Source organism: Apodemus sylvaticus, chromosome 8, assembly GCF_947179515.1.
Source record: "Apodemus sylvaticus chromosome 8, mApoSyl1.1, whole genome shotgun sequence".
Taxonomy (NCBI): domain Eukaryota; kingdom Metazoa; phylum Chordata; class Mammalia; order Rodentia; family Muridae; genus Apodemus; species Apodemus sylvaticus.
In genome coordinates, this window is record NC_067479.1 from 25,827,744 (window position 1) to 25,849,313 (window position 21,570).

Genomic DNA, 21,570 nt, shown 5'->3' on the forward strand with positions numbered 1-21,570 from the left:
TGAGATTAATTCGATTTCTATGGAACAATGAAGAAATACACCATCATAAAGAAGCAATATCTTTAAAATAAAATATCTTTACTACAACATGATTTTTCCCGGAGGTCACTGATCTTACATAAGTATTTGACAGGCTTAGTTGTCTCAGGAAAATTTACTTTTACTGGTGGCAATATTTAGCTACTAAAATATGCAATAATAAAAATGTGGTCTCTTGATTCACAGCAGTGTGTGTGTGTGTGTGTGTGTGTGTGTGTGTGCTTACAGTTTGACAATATAGTGTATCATAACAGGGACATTATGGTAGGTAGTCATATCATATCTAGATCCAAGGAGCAGAGAGAGAGACAGAGGCTGTGCTACCTCTGTCATTTTATGGGATCCAGGATCTAGTCCTAAGAAATGATGCTGTCCATATCCTGAATACCTATGTCAGTTTGCTTCATCAAGATAGCCTCTCACCGGCATGACCAGCAGCTTCTTTAGTCTACATAACCACACACAGATGTTCACAGAGCCTTGTTTCCTGTGTGATTGTGACATAAGAAACAAACATTACACTTACAATATTACACAGAAAATATTACACTTACAATCCTGTCTTGGTATGTGGCTTCTGTTTAGTACCATTTTCTAAGTTCATGTCAACATTATATCAGAACTTCCTTAGCTTGCCTCATACAAATTGTTCTGATACCACATTATGATATCCACAAAATTTGGGGATGCTCACTGATGCTAGGATTACTTAAGTTTCTTGGAGTGTTTCTGAATTATGTGGTGCCTTTTGTATATTCACTGCCCTCTGACTTGGCTCAAAGTCTTTGAGAAGTTCCTGGGTACACAGACTTGCTTATTAATAGTTAAGTTTGGGGACAGAACCTTTTAAAAATATTGTGTTTCTTTGTTTTGTGTATTTATAGCTGTGTGTGAGTGCACACACACCATCACACATGTAAAGAGGTCAGCAGACAAATTTTAGAAAACAACTGTCTCTTCTCTTTTACACACACATGCACACACACACACACACATGCATACACACACACACACACACACACACATACACACACATACACACACACATATTCCTGGGTTCCTGGGATACTTCTCAGGTTTTTATGCTTGGTGACAGGTACCTTTAGCTATGATCCATCTGCTTGTCCCTGGGTAAAATTGTTTATGTCACTGGTTACAGTTTGTGGAGATGCAAGAAAGGACCAGACACCCAAGACTCATTTTCCCCTTCTAAGAGATTACACATCATCACTTTATCATCATCTACCCTTCTTATAGGAGATTCAAAATCATATGCAAGTAAATATTAGATAGTCATCAGAGTAGCAGAGCTTTGTCTGCTGGCTGAATTCATTGACAAACCAGGCACACAGGTTGACCTTCCAGCCCTATCTGCATGGCTGTCTTCCATAATCTCAAATTGATATGTTTGTTCCATTTGTCATGAAGGAGTGGGTTTGTTTCTCCTAATTATTTTGTTTGTTCATATTTATGAGCCTTTCATATAGATGTGAGCTTCTGAGTTGTCCAGTGTTCCTTATTTTAGAATAAATTCCTGGGGGAAATATAAATAGAATGTTTCATAAAGTGACTGAGGGTAGACATGTGTTAACACTTCTGCTTGTTGAAAACTTATTTTCTGTTTATTAAGGGCTATCCAACTGAATACTTAAGATAAAAAATTATTCATTGTCACTCTCAGTGACCTACAAGTACTAACTACTCAAAGTTTCTTTTCTTTCTCTTCTCTTCTTTAACCATTTCTTTCCTTTTATTTGTCCTTCCTTTCTTTCTTCCTTTTTTTCTCCCTGTCCTTTCATTTCATTTTCCTTTCTCTTCCTTTTCTTTCCCTTCCCTTCCCTTCCCTCCCCTTCCCTTCCCTTTCCTTCTCTCCCCTCCCCTCCCCTCCCTTGTCTTCCGTTCCCTTTCCTTTCCTTTTTTTGGTCCACTGGGGGAAAATGGAGCTAAACATGATGATACCCCATGTGCATGAGGCTGACAGATGTAAATTCAGAGCTAGTTTAGCTACATGCTTAGATCCCTGGACATTACCAAGCAAAAAATTGTTTTTCTTACCACTTGTTAGTTTAAAAGATAATTGATGGTCCGAGCTGGGGAGATGACGGATTGGTTAAGTATTTGCTGGACAAACAGGAGGATGAGTTTGGATCCCCCAAAGCTACGAATGAAAATGATGATTGTTATTCCAGAGGCAGATGAGATACATGGCAGAGACGGAAAGAATCCGAGTCAGGAGTCCCAGGTCAGCTTTAAAAAGGAGATTCTGTCTCAACCAAAGTGGACGCCAAGACAAAGACGTGAGATTGTCCTCCGGTTTCCACATACAGCCATGGCACACATGTAGCCACTGTGAACACGAACACATACATATACACATATCATGCACACAAACAAAGTTACATATACAAACACTCAAATCATTAACCAACCCTTCATATTGTTTTTAACAGAAGGTTTCAACTTAGCGTGGAGCAATAAAATTTCATTTGGTTTTCTGGTGGAGATAAATATAAAACATAAAACATTTACATGATGTAAAATAGTGTAAGAGAGGTTAGCTCAGAACTCTGTGACAGTGCCTACTACTTTGGATTAATTTTACAGACTGGACAATAGTATTTATTTTTAGAAAATTGTATCCTCATATTTTATTTCTGTTTGAGTGCGGTATGAATTGTAATACTGAGATTTCTATCTAGTATTTAAATTGTGCTTTTGTGCATCACCATATAGAATATATTCTTTTAAATTCTCTTAAATGGAGTTTCAAATTAAATTTTAAGAGGAGGTGGTTTTAAATTAATAAGGTTTGTTTTTGGAGACTGAGGTACATAGCAAAGCTGAGTACAGAGACAGTGGCAATATTCCCTCCACCCATTCGCCTCTCCTGGCTGCGATCCTCTGCAGTGATGTATATCCACACGGTGGCCTATGCTAGAGTTGATAGACCTGGATTGGCATATCAGTATGCCGAGTCTGTAGTTTGTATCTGATATCATTCTTCATGTACATTCCAAAAGATTTATGAATTTTGACACATAACTGCCCTCCAGTCCTGGGTCCTGCCTGCCATCCACTCTTTACTTGTTAGCTCCTGGTGACAGTGATGGTCTTAGAATTACCATGGTTTTTGCTTCTTGTAACAAGCTCTACAGTCAACAGCCCTCAGTGTGCAGCCTTTTCAGAGCACCCCATTTCACTCCATGACAGTGGTGGGAGGGTCCTTCGCGTCCTCTGAGGGCTTGATATATTAAATGCATTTCGATTTATTTATTTGTGTGTGCATTTCATCGTGTGATATGTGTGAGTTGTATGTGCATATGATGTGTGTATATGTGCATGAGCTCACATGCACATGCCGCCATCAGGAGATTGCTGGAGTTGGTTCTCTCCTTCCACCATGTGGGCTTTGAGGATGGAACTCAAATTGTTTGGCTTGGAGACAAATGCCATTACCCATTGGGCTATCCCACCAACCCCCTTGTACTGTAGAATGCTATTCTTTGGGCTACAAGTGTCACAGTTTGTCCATTTCCAGGTGGAAGGCAGTCTTGGTTGCTTTCCAGTTCTGATTTTGGCATTTATGGACAACATACTAGAAATGCTGTGTAGGCGATTACTAAGAGTGTGACAGTAAAATCTGGTGACCATATTCTATAGCTTTTTATGAGGCAGCAAACCTGTCTTCCTAAGTGTGTTCATTCTCAGCTCTCACAATGCCTTAGCTACTTGTTTGTATGACGTGGTGTTTGTCAGCATGATGGCTTTTGATTATTGACGAGCCACACAACTGTATCTTACATTTTCACTTCTCTAACAAAGTAAGGTTGTAAGCATCTCCCCCCATGCCCTCTTGCCATAGGCGTCATCTTGAATAAGGTGTCTGTTCTGATATTTTGTCTTTAAATATTAGTAACAAACATTCCTTTTACTAAACTCAAGTACTTATAAAATGCCAATCTTAGTATGCAAATTGGGAAATCCCTTATGTCTTAGTCTCTGTGGATCCTTTAACTGTGTAATGTCTATAAATTGGTCAACAAGCTTCCTGATCACCTGAGTAGGAGAGGGAGAGAACCGTGGTTTCCAAAGATGTCTCTGCTGTGTGTCGCCATCCTTCCACATCAGGGACAGACATTGGCTTATGTCCTTCCTGTTCTGGTGACTCTAAGACAATAGTGAACTTTCCAATTGAATTCCTCTTGGTTTTGTTAGGAACCATGGTGACTTCTAAGCTTCACCCATGCTGGTAAGGAAGTAGGAAGTCTCAAAAGATATTTTTAGTTTTTCCAAAAATGACCAATGGTGACAACCTAGTAATTTGCTTTAGTAACTCTCCATGAATTTTCTTATTTAGAATCTTTGATATTAGTATATAATCTGAGAATGTGGCTTAGTTATCAGAGGTCTAGGGTAATCAAAGTGCTACATGAAAGCAAAGCCTCTAAATGTAATCATTATTAGAAACTGCCATTTAAAAGCAATCTGGTAAGTGTCAATCACATACAAATATACAATATATCAATATATATTTCCTCAGAGAATAATGGCAATGATTGATTTTTCCATAATAACGAAATGTGTTAAATACCACCCTCGGCTATGCTGCAGTAGAGGGAATTGTATTTGGCCTTTTCTTTCTTTTCTGTTACAATGGTAAATAGTCAGTGTAAGTTTCTATAGAGTCTTCTAGAACAGAGGATGCTTATGTCATGCCCAGATTAGACATCATTATACCTCTCTTCTATGACAACTGAAAACATCTCTTGAGAAACTACTTGAAGCAGTCTAGCAGATTCATTGTATCGGTTGTAAGTCTAGCATAAACATGGACTGTAAGCTCCCTCAAGCATTCCCTGCAGGGCTTTTAGGCTTGTCTTCTTTAAATTTTATAGTAACCTGTGTCCCTGACAGGGAGAGTTTCGGACATTGCTCATTCGCCTGGCTAAGGAATGGAATTGACTCTTCTGCACATTGTGAGTGTTAACAAGCCAGGATGGGAAAAAATGGATTTCTATCTTCATCACTTGTTTTTACACCCCCCCCAAAATCCTGTTCGACTCTTTCTTTACCTCAGATTTTAAACAGTCACACATTTCTTTTAATTATATAGAAAATAAGTTTTATGAACAACAAAGATAAACTGAGAACGTATGTTAAATCCACATTCTTCCAGCTCTGCTTTTGAGTATATCAGTTAGCAGGTTCTCCCTGTTTCTTGTCTCCACCTCTATCATTCAAGTTGCTCCAGAAATTACGGAAACATGGTAAAATCTTGAGCAAAATGAAGATTTTTTTCCATTACTTTTTTATGCCTGGAGGCTTTTCTGGCAATAGAGACCCCAATTTTCTTCTGTTTTAATTAGTTAAGTCATACATGCAACAGAACAAGTATTTGACCTAGGATTCTTGACTGCAGAGGCTGGAAAAAGAAATGGTAGCAGGATCTGTCCATCATAAACAGATCAAGGCTTGATCACAACAGTGCAGATGGACTCACTGTCACGCACCAACATAGCTGACTCCATGTAGGTTAGCAAGAGAAAGAACGAAAGTCTGTTGTCTGAAGGCAGTTGCCGATGCTGTCACTGTTATAAAGGAAAATTCGTGGAGCAGAGCAAGATTTAAATTCTTTTATTTTTATTTTTAATTGAAAAATATGAGGGGGATATGGAGTTCAGGGCCAGTAAATGCCATGTGAGATCGTTAATTGATCTACACCCATGGGATGTCCTGTTGAAGAAAGAAGGAAAAGCCTGAAGACATCAAGTTAAGTACTGGAGTGTCTTTTGTAGATGAGCTGGCCTTTCTGCTTTCCAATGGATAACTCTTATTTTGGGCTGATTGACTGGTGTACGGAGGACATTGATGTCCCTGGTCCTTCGGGATCAGTGGCACCCTTCCACCTTTATGACACACTCAACTTTTCATTTCCCTCTCCTGTCTCCACCTCCAAATTCTCAAAACCATTCCATGTTTCTAAATTAAAGATCATGATGAGGACTACTTGGAACTCGCTAGAGCTGTTGGATAGAACAGCTTTGCACCAGAGACACAGGATAGAATGGATCTAAGCAATTAAAAAGTTTTTAACACATAATAAAGGAGTCCTGTTTATGTTTCCTAGTAAACAGAAAAGTTAAATAATACTGTACTTATTAATAACATATCCAGAATAATTCATCGTGTGACTAATGTAAAATTAAAGGCATTTGCAATTCTTCTACTAAATATTCAGAATCTAGTGTGCATTTTGCATATTGAGCACCTGTTTGTTTTGGCAGGTTCTGTTTCCAGTGATCAGTAGTTGCGTTGTATTCACAAGTCATCGTTAGCCATATAATTTCCAAATTTGTGATTCTGAGACACCATACAGAACATGTGCAAAGGATTCATGGACTGTTGCTAACAGAAGGTGTTTTTAACTAGAACGTTAAAATATAAATCAGTTTCTCTTAAATTAGTAACTGGCTGTGGTTGTGAGGAAAGACAAAGTCTAGAAGCATTGCAGAGCAAATCTGAGGTAGGGTCCAGGGCAAGATCTGCTTTGGCTAGATCTCTGTTGTGAGTGTAATTGCCTTACTGTTGGGTAATTTAATTTAAAACTTTGGTTTAAAAAATATTTTCATTGAAATTTAAATATTCAAATACAGTGCATAATTACATACATGCACTGCATTCTGTGTCTTTGGGCAAAAGCTATTCTATCAAACAATTCTAGTGTATTCCAACTCATCCTTATTTATTTAGTCAAATTAAATTACCTAATGTCTAAATTCCTTTAAATGGTGTTATTGTCTTTGGAGTATTCTTATTTGTTTTGCTTTGATCTGAGGCTGACTTAGGAATTCTCATTGGCCATGTCCAAGACTAGGACCTGTTAGTTGCCATTTCTATTCCTGAATCCTTACAGGGCCTTTCCATTTCCCATGGCTTGGACTCATGTGCACACTGAAAGCCCTATTCTGGAATCTTTGAACTTGGTTCATGGGAAAACCTGGATATGCATAAAGGGTGGAAGAAAATGTTGTAATTAATAGCAGATGTATTTTGAAGTTGGCCACAAATGTTCTTTATATGGAGTATTATTGTCTTTTAATATAGAGGTCCAATCATACTTTTTATTGATGAATACAAATCAATATAGAATTAAGATTTGGGACTGAAGTGTTGGTTCAGCAGTTCAGAGTGCTGCCCATCCTTCCAGAGGACTGAGTTCAGTTCCCAGGCTCATGCTTGCAGGTACACATCAGCCTAAAAGTCTAACTCTATGGGAGCTCCTGACCGCTTATGGACCCTAGGAACCTGAAACATGTGTGAAGTGATGGGGCAGGGGAAGAGAGACAGAGAGGGAGAGAAAGAGGCATATACACATTCGCATGCACACACACAGGCATACCTACATAGTTAGAAAAGAAAATGTTTCAAATAATGTGCCCAATAGTATATGTGTATATACTATTGTATATATGTATATATATGACAAAATTCTTTATAAAAGCATTCAAAAGGTGACAGTGTTGTTATTGAGGTTGATATTAGTGATAAACTGAAGATAGCAATCCAACTCCATCATTTTTTTTTTTTTTTGGTCCACATCATTGCTAGACTTTTCTTGTTACTCAGTTATTTTTGTTCTTCACAAATACAGAGAATTTTGTAGCTGCAAGATTCATTGCTCAAGAGCAATGAATGTATCACCTTGATCTATAGGAAAATGTTCTCAACCTGTGGGTTGCACCCCTTTGGGTGTTGTATATCAGATATCCTGCATATCAGATACGTACATTATAATTCACAACAGTAGCAGAATTACAGTTATGAAGTAGCAATGAAACAATTTTATGGTTGAAGGTCACCACAACATGAAGAACTGTGTTAAAGAGTTGCAGCATCAGCAAGGTTGAAACCACTGAAAGAGAGAATTGGTTGATCTTATGCTTTTATTTAGATTTTTTCCTTCACTAGATTAATAATTATTTACTGAAAACTTACTGTGGCTTTGATTATTTTTAAAAGCCTAGTTTGCAAATATGTTATAGCCCCAAACACAAACTTATGTTGTCCTCTGACATAGATTCTGAATATAGTGTGAGATCAATTAAATCACCAGTCAGATCCAGAGCTGTGGTGGTCTACAATAGTCACAGATCGGGAGACAGAAACATTCTTAACATAGAAACTGTGCAGAGTGATGGAGAATGGGCTAGACAAGGTCTGAAAACACATGCTGGAGGGCAGTGTGGGGACTCTGCAACATGAGATTGGTGCCATCTCCCTTTGCCTTCCCCATACGCACATGGAACCTTTGTATTTGATCTGAAGCTCCCAGCTCGGTACTGCATGCATCACACACAGGTGCATGAGGAGAATGTTGTTGGCTTTCTAGAGGATGGTTTTGTGGCCACGTTAGCAGGATGTCTGTCTGTCTGTCTGTTCATCCATCCATCTGTCCATCTGTCTCTGTGTGTGTGTGTGTGTGTGTATGTGTGTGTGTCTGTGTCTGTGTCTGTTTGTCTGTCTGTCTCTCTGGTAGTAGTGATAAGACAGATGTCTCCTCCATGTTAGACTGCCTCTCATTTTCAGGGAATTGTGGGAGTTCATATAACCTCCCTGAATACTCAAATAATTTTATCTTCTAAAATGGATATAGTAAAATGAGTTATTTGGGTATTAAGAGACTAGAACAACCCTACAAAACATCCTCTGTTTTGGGTATTGGTATATCTTAAATAAATGACTTGGTGGCTAATACTTGTTATTTTTTTGAGTGAGTCAACAGGAATACAGGAATGATAGAGTGAACATAATGCAGATAGAGCGGTACAATGACATCAAATGCTACTGCTTTTAATTAGGAAGCATTGTCCTCATATTTTGGTTGTGTTGCAAATGTCCTCTCTGCTTATCAAGAACGGGCTTATCTCCACTGCACTTGTCCCTTTGCCTACAGTTGTGATTCCCAGGTGTGGTTCTTGGGTTGACATCCATTGTACCCAAGGAAGAGGCTTGGAGCATGAGCCCCATTCCAAGGGTAGCTTTGGGATTCTTTCCTCTCCCTGGTTCATACATCTGGACTCTGCTGGGAGTACTCCTTGAGCATTAGTCGTTCCAGCTTTGTTCCTTGAATGAATCTTGCTTGTCACCTACTTTTTAGAACCCAGATCATTTGCTGTCATCTTCACCCAATTTCAAGGCCATTTGTTAGTGCTTCTTATGACCTTGACAGTTGGACTCACACCCTGGACATCTGCTTGGAATATTGAAACCCAAACAAGTGTGGTGCTTTCTTCTTCTAAACTTCAGCTGCTGGTGGTTTGACACTTCTCTGGCCATGTGTTTTCCTAGGCACTCTTATTCCTCCCCTCCAGTCCTAGACTTACCCCTTCATCTGTTATAGGTGTTCTATGATTTATTAATAAGGGAGAAAAGGAACAAGGTGATTAGAACCGGGTGGATACCCTCACTGCAGCCTTAAAGACAAGATCTGCTTAACCCGACCCTCTAGTTGTGTTCTTTAGCATGCGACTGACTCGCATGCTAAAAGCTAAAATGGGCAGTGCAACATGGAAGGTCAGATGCTATTTTAGCCAACTTCTGCATATGAATTAAAGAGAGGAAGGCATGTGCTTGGTGTTTGTGTTGCCATGTGTGTCCTAGTGATGGGTATGCATCCTGAGATATGTGTTGTGAGATGGCTTTGTGATGTCTGAACATTATGTATGTATTCTTGCTCAAAGATAGTTAAAGTCTCACTAAGGGCTGTAACCTTGAAATGTTTGGGACCAACCTTGTGTTGCATATATGATCTGCAAGATACTGAACAGGTTATGGCATGACTGAGGCCCTTTGACAATTAAATTTAGAATTGCAGTTCAAGTTGGATTGGCTGCCCTTTTAAAAAGCATCCATTTGCAACTCAAATAAGAGCTTCTGTTTTTCACAGCTGGTTTAGCAACTGTTACTTATAGGAAACACTTCTAAATATTTGTGTAAACTGTATGTTGTGGAGATAGCTCTGCACTAAAGCAGGGTGCAGACTGATCCTCGCTGTAGCTGTACAGCAAACACGTGGTTGAATTAGTCCTTAGAAAAGTTACCAATCCACATGCTTCGGTATGAGATCCATGTGGAAGTATTTTGATTGAGTCTGAAGTCAGGTTTTTCAAATAATGTACTCATAGGTCATAGAAATCATGAATAGGTTTTAAATTAAGTGTTCTCATAGAAAGCACATAGTCTGTGAGATATAGTTCTGTAAGTGAAATGTAATCAGAAGCCAGGCATCTTGTGTTCTAGGCCAGCTTTGGCTCTGAGTGTGTGTGTGTGTGTGTGTGTGTGTGTGTGTGTGAGAGAGAGAGAGAGAGAGAGAGAGAGAGAGAGAGAGAGAGAGAGAATACACTTCTGCACTTCTCCAGACTGCAAAACAATGAAATCTGGAAACCTGAGGCAAAAACTAAAAGGGCAAAGTTTCAGTTGAAATTGTTTTTGTGTCCTCTCTGGTAGGTGGGGTGTTGGTATGTCCTTTACAAACTGAGTTACCAATGAAGATATGGTAGCAGAGTAATAAACACACTTGCTCTTAATCAAAGCAATTATAAGGAAAATATAATTCCAATGAGCATATGTCCCACATATAAAATATGTAATATGATATTACTGTATTGCCCAAAATACATTCCATATTACAAAAATAGTGAGCAAGCTACCAAGAATGTATTTATTTTTTTAAAAAATTGCAGATGAAATTTATACAGAGTTCCTGAATGCTGAAACCAGGATGGGACTGATTGGCTAAATGAAGTAGGAGACATTTATATAGAGAGACATAACCTCAGCAAGATATGAATATGTTTAATTTAACTTGAAGAAATGTGAAATAGCTTAGAAACAAGATGCTGACTTGCCTTAATATTATTATTCCCTAAAATATAGACGCGACCAGTTACCAAAATATTTTCATGACTGAGCCAGCTGAGCCTTGGGAGGATCGGTGTCTGAGAATTCCAAACTCATTTCATTGGAACTTCAATAAATTGCTCATACTTTTTGCATTTGTGAGTAGGTTGCATGTAATGATAAGGAAGATAAAGAGGCAGGGAAGTGTGAATGGGGAGTGTGAATGGGGAGTGTGAATGGGAGTGTGAATGGGGAGTGTGAATGGGGAGTGTGAATGGGGAGTGTGAATGGGGAGTGTGAATGTGAATGTGAATGGGGAGTGTGAATAGGGAGTGTGAATGGGGAGTGTGAATGGGTGGTTTAGTAGAGTGTCATTGAAAAGGGCAAAACTTGGGCTTATGTACTATGTCTACAGCAAGATGCCATTGACTAATTGTGAGACCTCAGAAACTTTTAATCCATTGCTTCTGGGATATTTCAATCCTAGGTAGTGTCAAACTTAGATAGAGGTAGCTCCTATGTTGGTGTGGACATTAAATCAGCATCATAATGCCAGCTCTTAGCATGGTTCACACAAAATGGTAGGCATTTGTGTTATTAACAGGATGAGAAATTTTCTTCTATGTGGTGTGCTACATGGCAATTGAAATTGGTACCTAAGCACACACACTATTCTAAGCCAGTAGGTACTTGAGTACTTTACCCAGAATGAGAGGGAGGATCTAGTGGATTCACTTGAGTCTTCCCACAGGTTTTGGAATTGTTATCTACCAATTAGCTGAATCACCCCATCTATGGTACGGTTGAGAAACCAAACATTGTCACTTTTTCAAAGTCTGATAGTGTGGTAGAAATGAGGCAATGACAGGTCACCTCCTAGGAGGTATTAATTTATGTAGAAGCTCAAATTCCCTGTAATCTGATTCTGTTGTTTCTACTAATGGTTAGCATACCCGTCAGGCAGTACTCTGAGCTTCTACCAAGCTTGCCTGGGAAACCTGGAAGAATCTGCTGTAAAGTTATGGCAAAATTCAGCACAGTGAATTCTGAACTGTTTGTCAGTCAGACACTTTCACCATGAGATGTCCACAACTGAGGTCTCTTCACCCATAGCCATGCATATTATGAAAAAGATACTTATGTTTAACCAACTATGTCCCATACCATCAGAAAACAAAACAAATGTCTTTAGGAACTTTCTGGGTTGGAAGTGTAATTAAATATAGAAATTAAACAGTTTGGTACTGACTCTCCAGGTCTTCATTATTCCAGTTGACTCACAGTCAAGAAGGAGAAGAAAAGACCAGCGATGTAGGGTAGGAGAACAGGTTGTAGAAGCTGACCCAGGAGTCACCCCATTCCATGGATGCCCAAGTCACTGTCACTGCAGTTCAGTCCTTCTTCCTGCACATCAGTTCTGAGTATGTTGAGGTGCTTGGACCAGTCACCCGTACTCATATGTTTGACCAAGAAACCATCTGTTGGGGTTAGACTATGGCAGAAGGCTTACTTGGCAGGTAGATATATCCAAAACAACATTATCATTAACGTCACATGGACTTGTATAATAAACAAATAATAAATTTTGTGGTACTTTTAACATAATTGATAAAATCCACTCTTAAGAAACAAGTTATACATGCTGTGTATAAGTACATATATATATATATATATATATATATAGTATAAATTATAATTCTGAAGTACATATACTATCAAAATGTTGATCTAACGTAAGTATGCAAAAAGCTCCAGGACAAAAAGATTGATGGTGATATTTTGTTTACCTCTTGGGGATCAGTGGAACCACTGATTCCATAGTCAATATGTTTTGATTGAGATCGTAACAAGATATGTTTGACAGCAAACTTCAAATTGTCAGAACCCATGGTATATTTAAAATCTACATGCATCTGACAGCCTATGTGTCTGAACTTGTTTACTGAAATGTATCTACCAGTATTTTAGAAGTGTCTTTTCATGCTGTCTGAATAGATGTTGTATCACCTCCCCCAGAGCCTTCCTGATGGTTGACCATGTAGGGGTTCTCAGTGCTCCTGAGTCTGTTAAGTCGGGTTAGAATCCTGGGTATAGAGATTAATATGCTTTATTTGTGACTGAGGCAATGTTGTCTGCACCAATTATCCATTACTGCACTGACTGAAAGAGCTTAGCTATGGAGGCTATGTTCCCCAGCTGTGAACATTGCTATGTTGTCTGTTACGGTTATGGCTGGGCATGCCTCTGGAAAAGCATAGTTGTGAGAGTATTTCAAGGAAAATTGGGCTTCATGAAAACACACACACACACACACACACACACACACATACACACACGTGGACCCTGGCTAAATGGACCCAGTTAGGATTTCATGACATCAGTTTTTAACTTCAAAGTCCTAGCTAGCTTGCAATTTTTAAACTCCTGAGTTCATCATATCAAGTGGAGACAGTGGTTAGAGCACACCAGCTGTAAATTGGTCCAGAACACTAAAAGGGACATTAGGCCCTAATCAGACTCTGACAGTTCATTAAGCCTTCCTTTCCAGCAGCGCCCCTCTCCCCATCTGCTCTACAGCTTGGCCCAGCCTTCCCTTATAAGGTATCTTTTCGTAAGGCTGCTCCAGGGTAGGAAACTCATCCTTCACTAACTACCAAGCAGAGAGCCTTGGAAGGCTTTGTGAAGGGAGATTCCCAGAGCTGCTGAGAGAATCCAGCTAAGTGCTGGAGGGCTGCTGAGCTGGAGCCAGACATACCCCAGAGTAGCTGGTCATGCTGCAAACCAGAAGCAACAAGCTACATTCTAGTCTGGGAACTTCATGTGTAAATGATACCCGCCCAGCCCACCCAGGCCTTGAAGGAAGGATTCTAAGTTTGGAAGACGTTAACTGGACACACCAGCAAGATCCAGCAATATTGTGGCTGCTTTTGCCTGCATGTGAAATTCTGTCAAAACATGGACAATATTGTGTACTTCTGGGAAAAACTGACAGGAAGTCTTAATATGCTAGGAGATGATGTGATCATTTTGAATCCTCCTTGAAACTAAGGAGAATTAGTGCAGTTTGCCATTTTCTTCTTGTTGGTTTTCTCAGAGATATTACTTGCCATGAGAGTCCCTTGAAGTTGTACTTCTTAGAATATTCCCACAGGGAGTCTTTCACTGTTGCTAGAATTTAGTAATAAAATCTCCGCCTGTGATTTGTTGGAATGGCATACTTATTTAACGTTTTTCATGAAAACCAGCTGCCTGAAAAGTCAAAACATCACCCTGTAGGCAAGTATTTAGGAACTGTTTACACACACACACACACACACACACACACACAGAGAGAGAGAGAGAGAGAGAGAGAGAGAGATTTGGTGTGAACTAACCAATTAACAAATGTTGTGCATTTTTAATAAATTGATAAAGATAACCCATAAGAAACAAGTTCTACACACATGTGGATATATATATATATATATATATATATATATATATATATATATATATGTGTGTGTGTGTGTGTGTGTGTGTGTGTGTGTGTAATACTCATTTATAAATATATACATATAATGCCTTTATTATACACACATATACATGTGTATACCCACTTAGTAAGATCTCTTTGGTGTCATGTCACCTCTCTCAGGCTACAGAGAACAGTGACTTCTCTGAAACCTCAGGTTCAGTCATGCCAGCTTCTGAGTTGGTTCAGCTGGCAGAGTTGAAGTTGGCATATTTGAAATGTGTTTTGCTATGAGTCTAATTTGGGTGCCTCCTGTGTGACTTTTTTGATTGCCTGTGTAGATGTCTTGATTCAGAAATCACCTAAAGCAGAGAGTTGGTGAAACATAAACTGGATTTCATCTTCTCCTCAGCACGTGAACGCTGTTGAACCATGGGTTCAATGTAGCTTTCCTTTAGAGGCCATAGACAGAGCCAAACATACGTAAGAATAATAGAATAATGCCCACTTCCTTATTGATAAGATTTACCTGTTCACTTTCAAATTAAAACTCGATGTGGGTTGTTTTAAAATAGTTTCTTGGGGAGTAATTTGTAGAAATTTTCATTTGCTCAGAATTGGCATTTCAGCAAAAACTTCAGCAAATCTAGGATTATATTACTTCATCTTGAGATTATTCAAGCTTCAACAATAAAAGATTTTCTTTTTAATCTGACTTTTCATTTATGGCTCTGTAAACAAGGCAGCTTGCAGAACTAAGAACAAGAGAAAGGACCTTGCTGTGTATTTCTTCCCACTATTGAGAAGGTGTGATAAATTTTCTACCCCATCTAAATTAATGTAATGCTTCCACACTGCAGTTTATTACAGGCTGACCTCTAACCCAGGGGTCAGAGAGTCATATTGATTTAGTCAACTTCCTAGTCATTATTTCAAATGAAAGTTCACATACGAGGATAATTGGTCATGCTGATATTCTCATCTAATTATGCTCCATTCTTGAAGAATTAGGTCAGCAGTCCTTGAGGGTTGACAATGAAGGAAGACGCCCAGGAATGGCCTCTTCGGTACTTCAGAACTGAATCGCACTCTTTCTTCTATTCTCAGAATCTCAACACCCTTGAGAACAGAATGCTAATGCTTGATGGGATGCCGGCAGTCAGAGTCAAAACAGAGCTTTTGGAATCTGAACAAGGGGTAAGCAGAAACCTCCACCTAGGCCCAGTCCTTTCCATGACTGGGCCATTCACTTCCAGAGTCTCTTTTGTCCCCTGCCTAAGGAATCGCCTGAGCTTGTGGTTAACTCTCATCCACTTGCAACCTTAAACATCAGCATCCCCTTTGAAGTGGACAATGTTCTGAAACTTAGAGTGTCATGTTGATCTTATGAGACCCTTATGGATGAATGAAAAGTGATAAATGAAAAGTGTTGAAAATCCAGAGTCAAGAGAGAATATTTAACGTAATATGGGAGTGTGACTTTTCGGTGTGAGGTAAGGAACTGGTGGATAATAGACATGGGAGGGTTCCTGTTGGTTAAATGCATTTCTTGGTTGTATTTGCACCTCATCTTCCTCCTTGTTTTGAAAACTCTACCAGTTCTAGATGGTTGATAAAATTGGGACAGTTAATGTGAAAAGTGCCCAAAAGCAAAGAGAAAACTAATTAGGAATGCATAGCTAAACTCATGAATTAATTTATGAATACAGAAAAGTGTGTATCCAGGAACACAGATTTCATATGAAATTGCATTGGCAATTTTATTATTAATAACATTTAAAGCTTCTCTAATGGGAACCATAAAGCCAGTATAACCAATTACTGTTTCAGAGGAGAAATCACTATATCCTTGGGTACACACTGGCCACACATCTTAGGATACTGCCACCTCTTAGGCTGCACAAAAAGCTGAGAAAGAACATAAATAAATTCATCATTTCTGCCTTACTAATGGATGCCTCACTAAAGAAATCAAAACTACACATTAGTAATTTTGTAAAGAAATCTTTGCAAAGAAGTTTAAATGTTAATAGCAGCCCACAAATATTAGGCTGGCATTCAGTGTGGTTCTGTCCATCTGGAGCTTGTTTAGGCCTAGCGTCTGCGTGTGCCGTCATCTTTGGAATGCCTGTTGAGGTTATGGACCTGCGGGACCCCGTTGGTTCTTTCTGTAAGGCCCACATGCCTCTGCACGAAGCGGCCCTGTGCAGCCAGCGTCTCATCACCCTTTCTTCTCACTGCAGGCCTGTGCTCTAATCAGGTCTCTACAGTGGCCGAGGAGCTCACTTCATCTGGATGTGGGGCACTGGTTCTTCTAACGCTGAAATAAAATGTGTAGAGACTGTTCATCACTCACAATCCTTGAGCTCTGTACTGGAATAAGGACTGCTCAGTGCTCAGAGAGCAGAGTATCATGAAAGAAAAGACCACACAGGCCCAGTGTTACTCCTTCATCCCTTCGTAGATACGCTTTGTGGAGAAGTTGTCTTCCTCTATAGTTTCCAGCCACGTTCATCAGGCTGACATTCCCCATCCTCCAAACCATGCGGTTAGCTCTAACTTTGAATTCTTATCCAACAACAGGAAGGACTTGTATATTTCTTCAACGTTGTATCATCTCAATTCACTTCTCTCTGCATCCTAATGTAGGTAAGAGAGCCTCTTTTCACTGACAGGGAGAGAAGGGGAAAGGGCGGTCTGTATTTCCCTGCTTTCTTTTGATTTCATTTTACTTCAATATGAACAACAATAAATCCATTGAAACCATATTAGAGAAGGGCAAAAACGATGGAAAGTTATAAGCTATGGTGTGGACCAGGGGGTCAAAAACAGAGGTCACTGTCCCCAGCGTTGTAAGCCATAACAATGTATAGCAAATTGTTTGTACATTTTGGCCATTTTTCAGTTTCAAAGCAAGGTTTGTGTGAAAGATTCAAAGTTTTCAGGAAATAAAGACCAATATGCACAGGGTTTTATAGTGAATAGGAACTGTATATCACATGATTTATAAAACGTTCTGTTTGTCCTTAAATATGGACAGGAACAAATTGTGGTCTCCTAATATTAATTAACTCCTATTCCTTAAAATCAACCTTTTTTTTTATGAGTGGCATGGATGTTGGTACTCTAAGTGCCTTACACAGTGGAAGGAAATAAAAACGTCATTTTTATTTCAGCTTTATATGTTATTCTTAGCTCTACTACTGGAATAATCCTCTTTTCTTCTGTGGGAAAACTTTAAGAGAAACCACCTATAGGGTTTAGAGACATGATTATGACTTCAACTTTTTAGAGAATATAATAATTTGTATTCTCTAAATTTTTAAGTCTCCTTAACAATAGAGAACATCTAAAATCTTAGTGATTTTCCTTTTAGCTCACTTTTCACTAGGAATCATGGGACATATACTATATGGGTTCTGCATCTCAGATTTATTTTTTGAGAATAAGACCTAGAACTTTTTCTATCTTTTTCTAAAATGTTTCTAACGCTTTTCCCATGTAATAGTTTAACTTGTTATAAAATATAAATATGTTAGAGATATTTAAGATATTTAAGTGGATGCTCATGGGGAATAAAGTTATGGAATCTTGAAAATAGTGACCTGTGTTACACACAAGGAATAATCACTGTGCAGACCCTTTCATGTGGCAGCAGTGGATAAAGAAGCCTGGTGGTGTCACCTTCGTCTAGTCTAACAGCCATGTCTCACGACACCGCCTTTAAGATACACACATCAAGTTATGTATTTTGAGAAAGAAAGTGTGTTGTTTTTTTTTTCTATGTAACATTTTCAAGAATTTACATCCACTTTCTGTTCCATTTGCCATGGCGGACTATCTTCTGTACTGCTTGAGGGAAATAGTCCCTCGGGCCTCCTCCTGCATCCACTGCTCTCTGCCTGCCTCAACTTCTTCCAGGAATTCTGGACTTGGTGAGCACATTTCAAGGTCTTGAAGGAAGATGTGGAGGCTAACTGGGATGGCAGAGACTAGACATGGCTGTTAGAATGGGTAGCTGGCTGAATAAAGCACCTGAGCTCACATCTGACGCACCCTGAGGTCTTCGTGTTTCCCTTGTACACACAGTAGCAACCCTGGTGTTCCATAGCCACTCTTACTATTAGAAACGCTTTCCCTTATCCCCTGATCTCAGATCACAGAATATCAAATAATTAACAAATTTGGACAAGGCTTAATATTTCCTGGGAAGGTCTGTCTGTCATTCATTTAAGGAAAATTGTTATGTGGGATTTCGGTTACATTTCTTGGGTCAGAATCCAAGCCCTTAGAGAGTGGGAGTTATTTCTTTGATTTCTTCTTTGTACGTTTATGGGTTTTCAGAACATGCCACGTGTTCCGTTTATGTGTGAAGTATCCAGTGCTTATTCATTCTACCCATCCTGTCACGTATGTAACTGCAATCAGCTCATTGTCAGCTTGATCTGCCTACCTCCTATGGTAAACGTGAACACAGAATTAGACATACTGCACATGCATATTCTCATTGGTGACAGAGGACCTAGCCTTGTAGCCATGTGAACTGGATAGGAATAGCCACATAATGGCACTAGTTCCCCCTGTGCAGAGTTCCAAGGCTCATACTTTTAGTGATGTTGAAATCAGTACACTGTCCTGCTACTTCGGTTTCCTTCAAGCTCGTCCTGAGATAGGGCACACTGATGAGCAGTCTACAGCAAGGGAATGTGCTCTTGTGATATACTTCAGGGGCACAGCAAGGAATGACTGGAATGACTTTGTCCGTGACCTCTGGTGCAGATACCCTGCTGTTATAAGAGCTTCCTAAATGCTGCCAGCCGTTGGATGTTCTAACGTGTTTTTAAGCAAAGGGGCACAGCAGAAAGAGAGTTCTAGAACTATCATACTAGAGAGGAGGCTTTCTATAGAAAAAGAGGCTCCCTCAAAGGCATGAAATACAACTGACTTTATTCCTCGCCCTGCAGTTTACCAGCTCGTGTGACATTAAGCCGTTTCTTCTCATCTCAGGACTTCTCTGTCCTCATCTGTGCAGTGGGGTGTTGCGGGGAAATACTGCTTCCTAGGCTTCCTCTATATCTTATGATCTAGAAGGTCAAGGGGTGAGGGAGAGCATCTCCAATGGTAGATTTAACGGGCATCCTCCAAAAGAAGCTACTTGTGTGTGCACGCAAAAAAAGTCAGACATCAAAGTGAAACCGGTGAGAGTTCAGCTGCCTATCGCACCCAGTACCAGTTCCATCAACCATGCTAAGTCTCCCTCAACCTAGTTGTCCTTCGCTGAGAAGTAGTGTAACCAACCGTTCAGCCTCACAGTAGCTTGCCCACCTGTGTTGATAAATATACTCCCCGTTGAAGAAAACAAAAAGCCCTATTGCCTCCAGTACAGTTGCTGTAGTTTTCCTGAGTTCTTGTTTTATTTTTAGTAGAGATTTCAACCTATTAGTTATTCTGTAATTTAACACACATTGAAGATAAATCTCAAATTACAGACCTCCTTCCTGGACCCTAACATGTTGCTCTTTTTTTTTTTTTTTTTTGGTTTTGGTTTTAGTTTTTGGATTTTGGATTTTGGATTTTTTGTTGTTTTTGTTTTTTTGTTTTTTTGAGACAGGGTTTCTCTGTATAACCCTGGCTGTCCTGGAATTCACTCTATAGACCAGGCTGGCCTCGAACTCAGAAATCCACCTGCCTCTGCCTCCCAGAGTGCTGGGATTACAGGTGTGGACCACCACTGCCCAGCCGTATTGCTCATTCTAAGCAAGGGCTTTCCCAGATAGCTCCATCTCTTTTCACCTTCTGTTTGTTGAGACAGGTCACACTAAGTTGTCCAGACTGGCCTGGAACTCCCTTTGTAGCTCAGGTAGGTCTTGACCTTTCAGCCTTTGGGATAGCTAGGATTACAGACCTGTACTCTTCGATTTGCCCAGACCAGAAGTTCTGGTGAGCATGAGTATTCCAGATGCAGGGATATAGGGGTTGGGAGGACAATGGTCTGCCAATTTCCTTTGAGAGAGCTTGTGGGAACTTTTCCAGAACATTCTGCAGGACGCTCCCAGGGCTGAAGGTATTTTTGTATCACAGAGACCTGGTAAACTCTGTGACGCAGCTGTCATGGAGGAGAACTCTTGCTTTACGGTACTCATTATTCCTCATCAGCTCGGCTTGGCGCATCATGAATAGGCAGGGCTCCATGAGCTGTGATTCTTTCAGACACTGTTTATTGTACGCGAGAGCCCGGTTGCCACGCTGTACAAGGGAGAGGATTTGGAGATCGGTATTGTTTTGAAAGAAACCTCAATTCTTACACTCCCTAAAGAAGTGTAGGCAGAAGCAAGGGCTGGAGCCGATCCTGGAGATATGCTATGGAATGCTTATTTAAGGCAGGCAATTGCGTTATAATTCAGCAACATTAGGGAACAAAACAATCCAGCAAGGCTCCCTTTTCCCTTGCTTAATGTCTTTGTTTAATTTTACATTAAATCTTTAATGTACATCTGTGTGTGGCGGCCTAGTTAGATACAGGTGCTTTAATGATTTTGTCAGAAGTAAGGAGGAAGTGTTTATTAAAAATGCCGCTTCTGTTGCCCTTTAATGGGGCCACGTTATTTCCCCTCCCACTGTGGAACAAGGGCTGGCATTACTAGGAAATTGGTAGAATTATCTTCGAGATATGAATTTGCTTATCATTTCATATTCTCTGATGACCCGCAGTGGAGATCTTTTGATCTGTAGTGAAATCTAGTATGTTAGTAACATGGCTTCAAAGCAAAGCATACATAGACACTGTGATCATGCTAACGTGTTAAATGTTTTATTTTTAAGCACAGGGAAAAAAGTCTACACTCACAGAATTCATGATTTCTTTTTAAGGGAGAGACATCCTCTACTAAAGATGCAGAGTTCGTCTGAATTTAATAATGTCAGAATGGCCAATAAATGTATTAATAGAAAGAATTGAAAATCAATGAGCTGTGATGGTAATTACAGATAGTACCCAAGGGAAATATAACTGGAACAGGAATTGTCTCCCGCAGGGCCCGCCCCAGGCCCTGGAGGAAGTTGGTAATTCTGTCCTTCCTCCTTTCCTTTAGCTGGAGTCTTTCTCCTTCAGCTTTATTCTTTTGTGGCCCACTGTCCCGAGCTCCGCCCTCCCATTAGGACAAGTTGCTACTGCAGACTCA

General features: G+C 39.7%; 1 protein-coding gene across 8 annotated transcripts in view; it reads left to right on the top strand.

The window, feature by feature from the left end:
- Positions 1-21,570, top strand: part of Klf12 (KLF transcription factor 12) — a 409,277-nt gene that overhangs the window by 152,157 nt on the left and 235,550 nt on the right. For 5 of the 8 annotated variants that reach the window (XM_052190795.1, XM_052190787.1, XM_052190789.1 and 2 more), the window contains one exon: positions 15,497-15,586. The exons of 2 other annotated variants lie outside the window; for them this stretch is intronic. In XM_052190795.1, the coding sequence (XP_052046755.1) occupies positions 15,497-15,586 (90 nt within the window). Of the gene's footprint in view, positions 1-15,496; positions 15,587-21,570 lie in introns of those variants that run through there. One more of the 8 variants, XM_052190793.1, reaches the window with a different exon arrangement.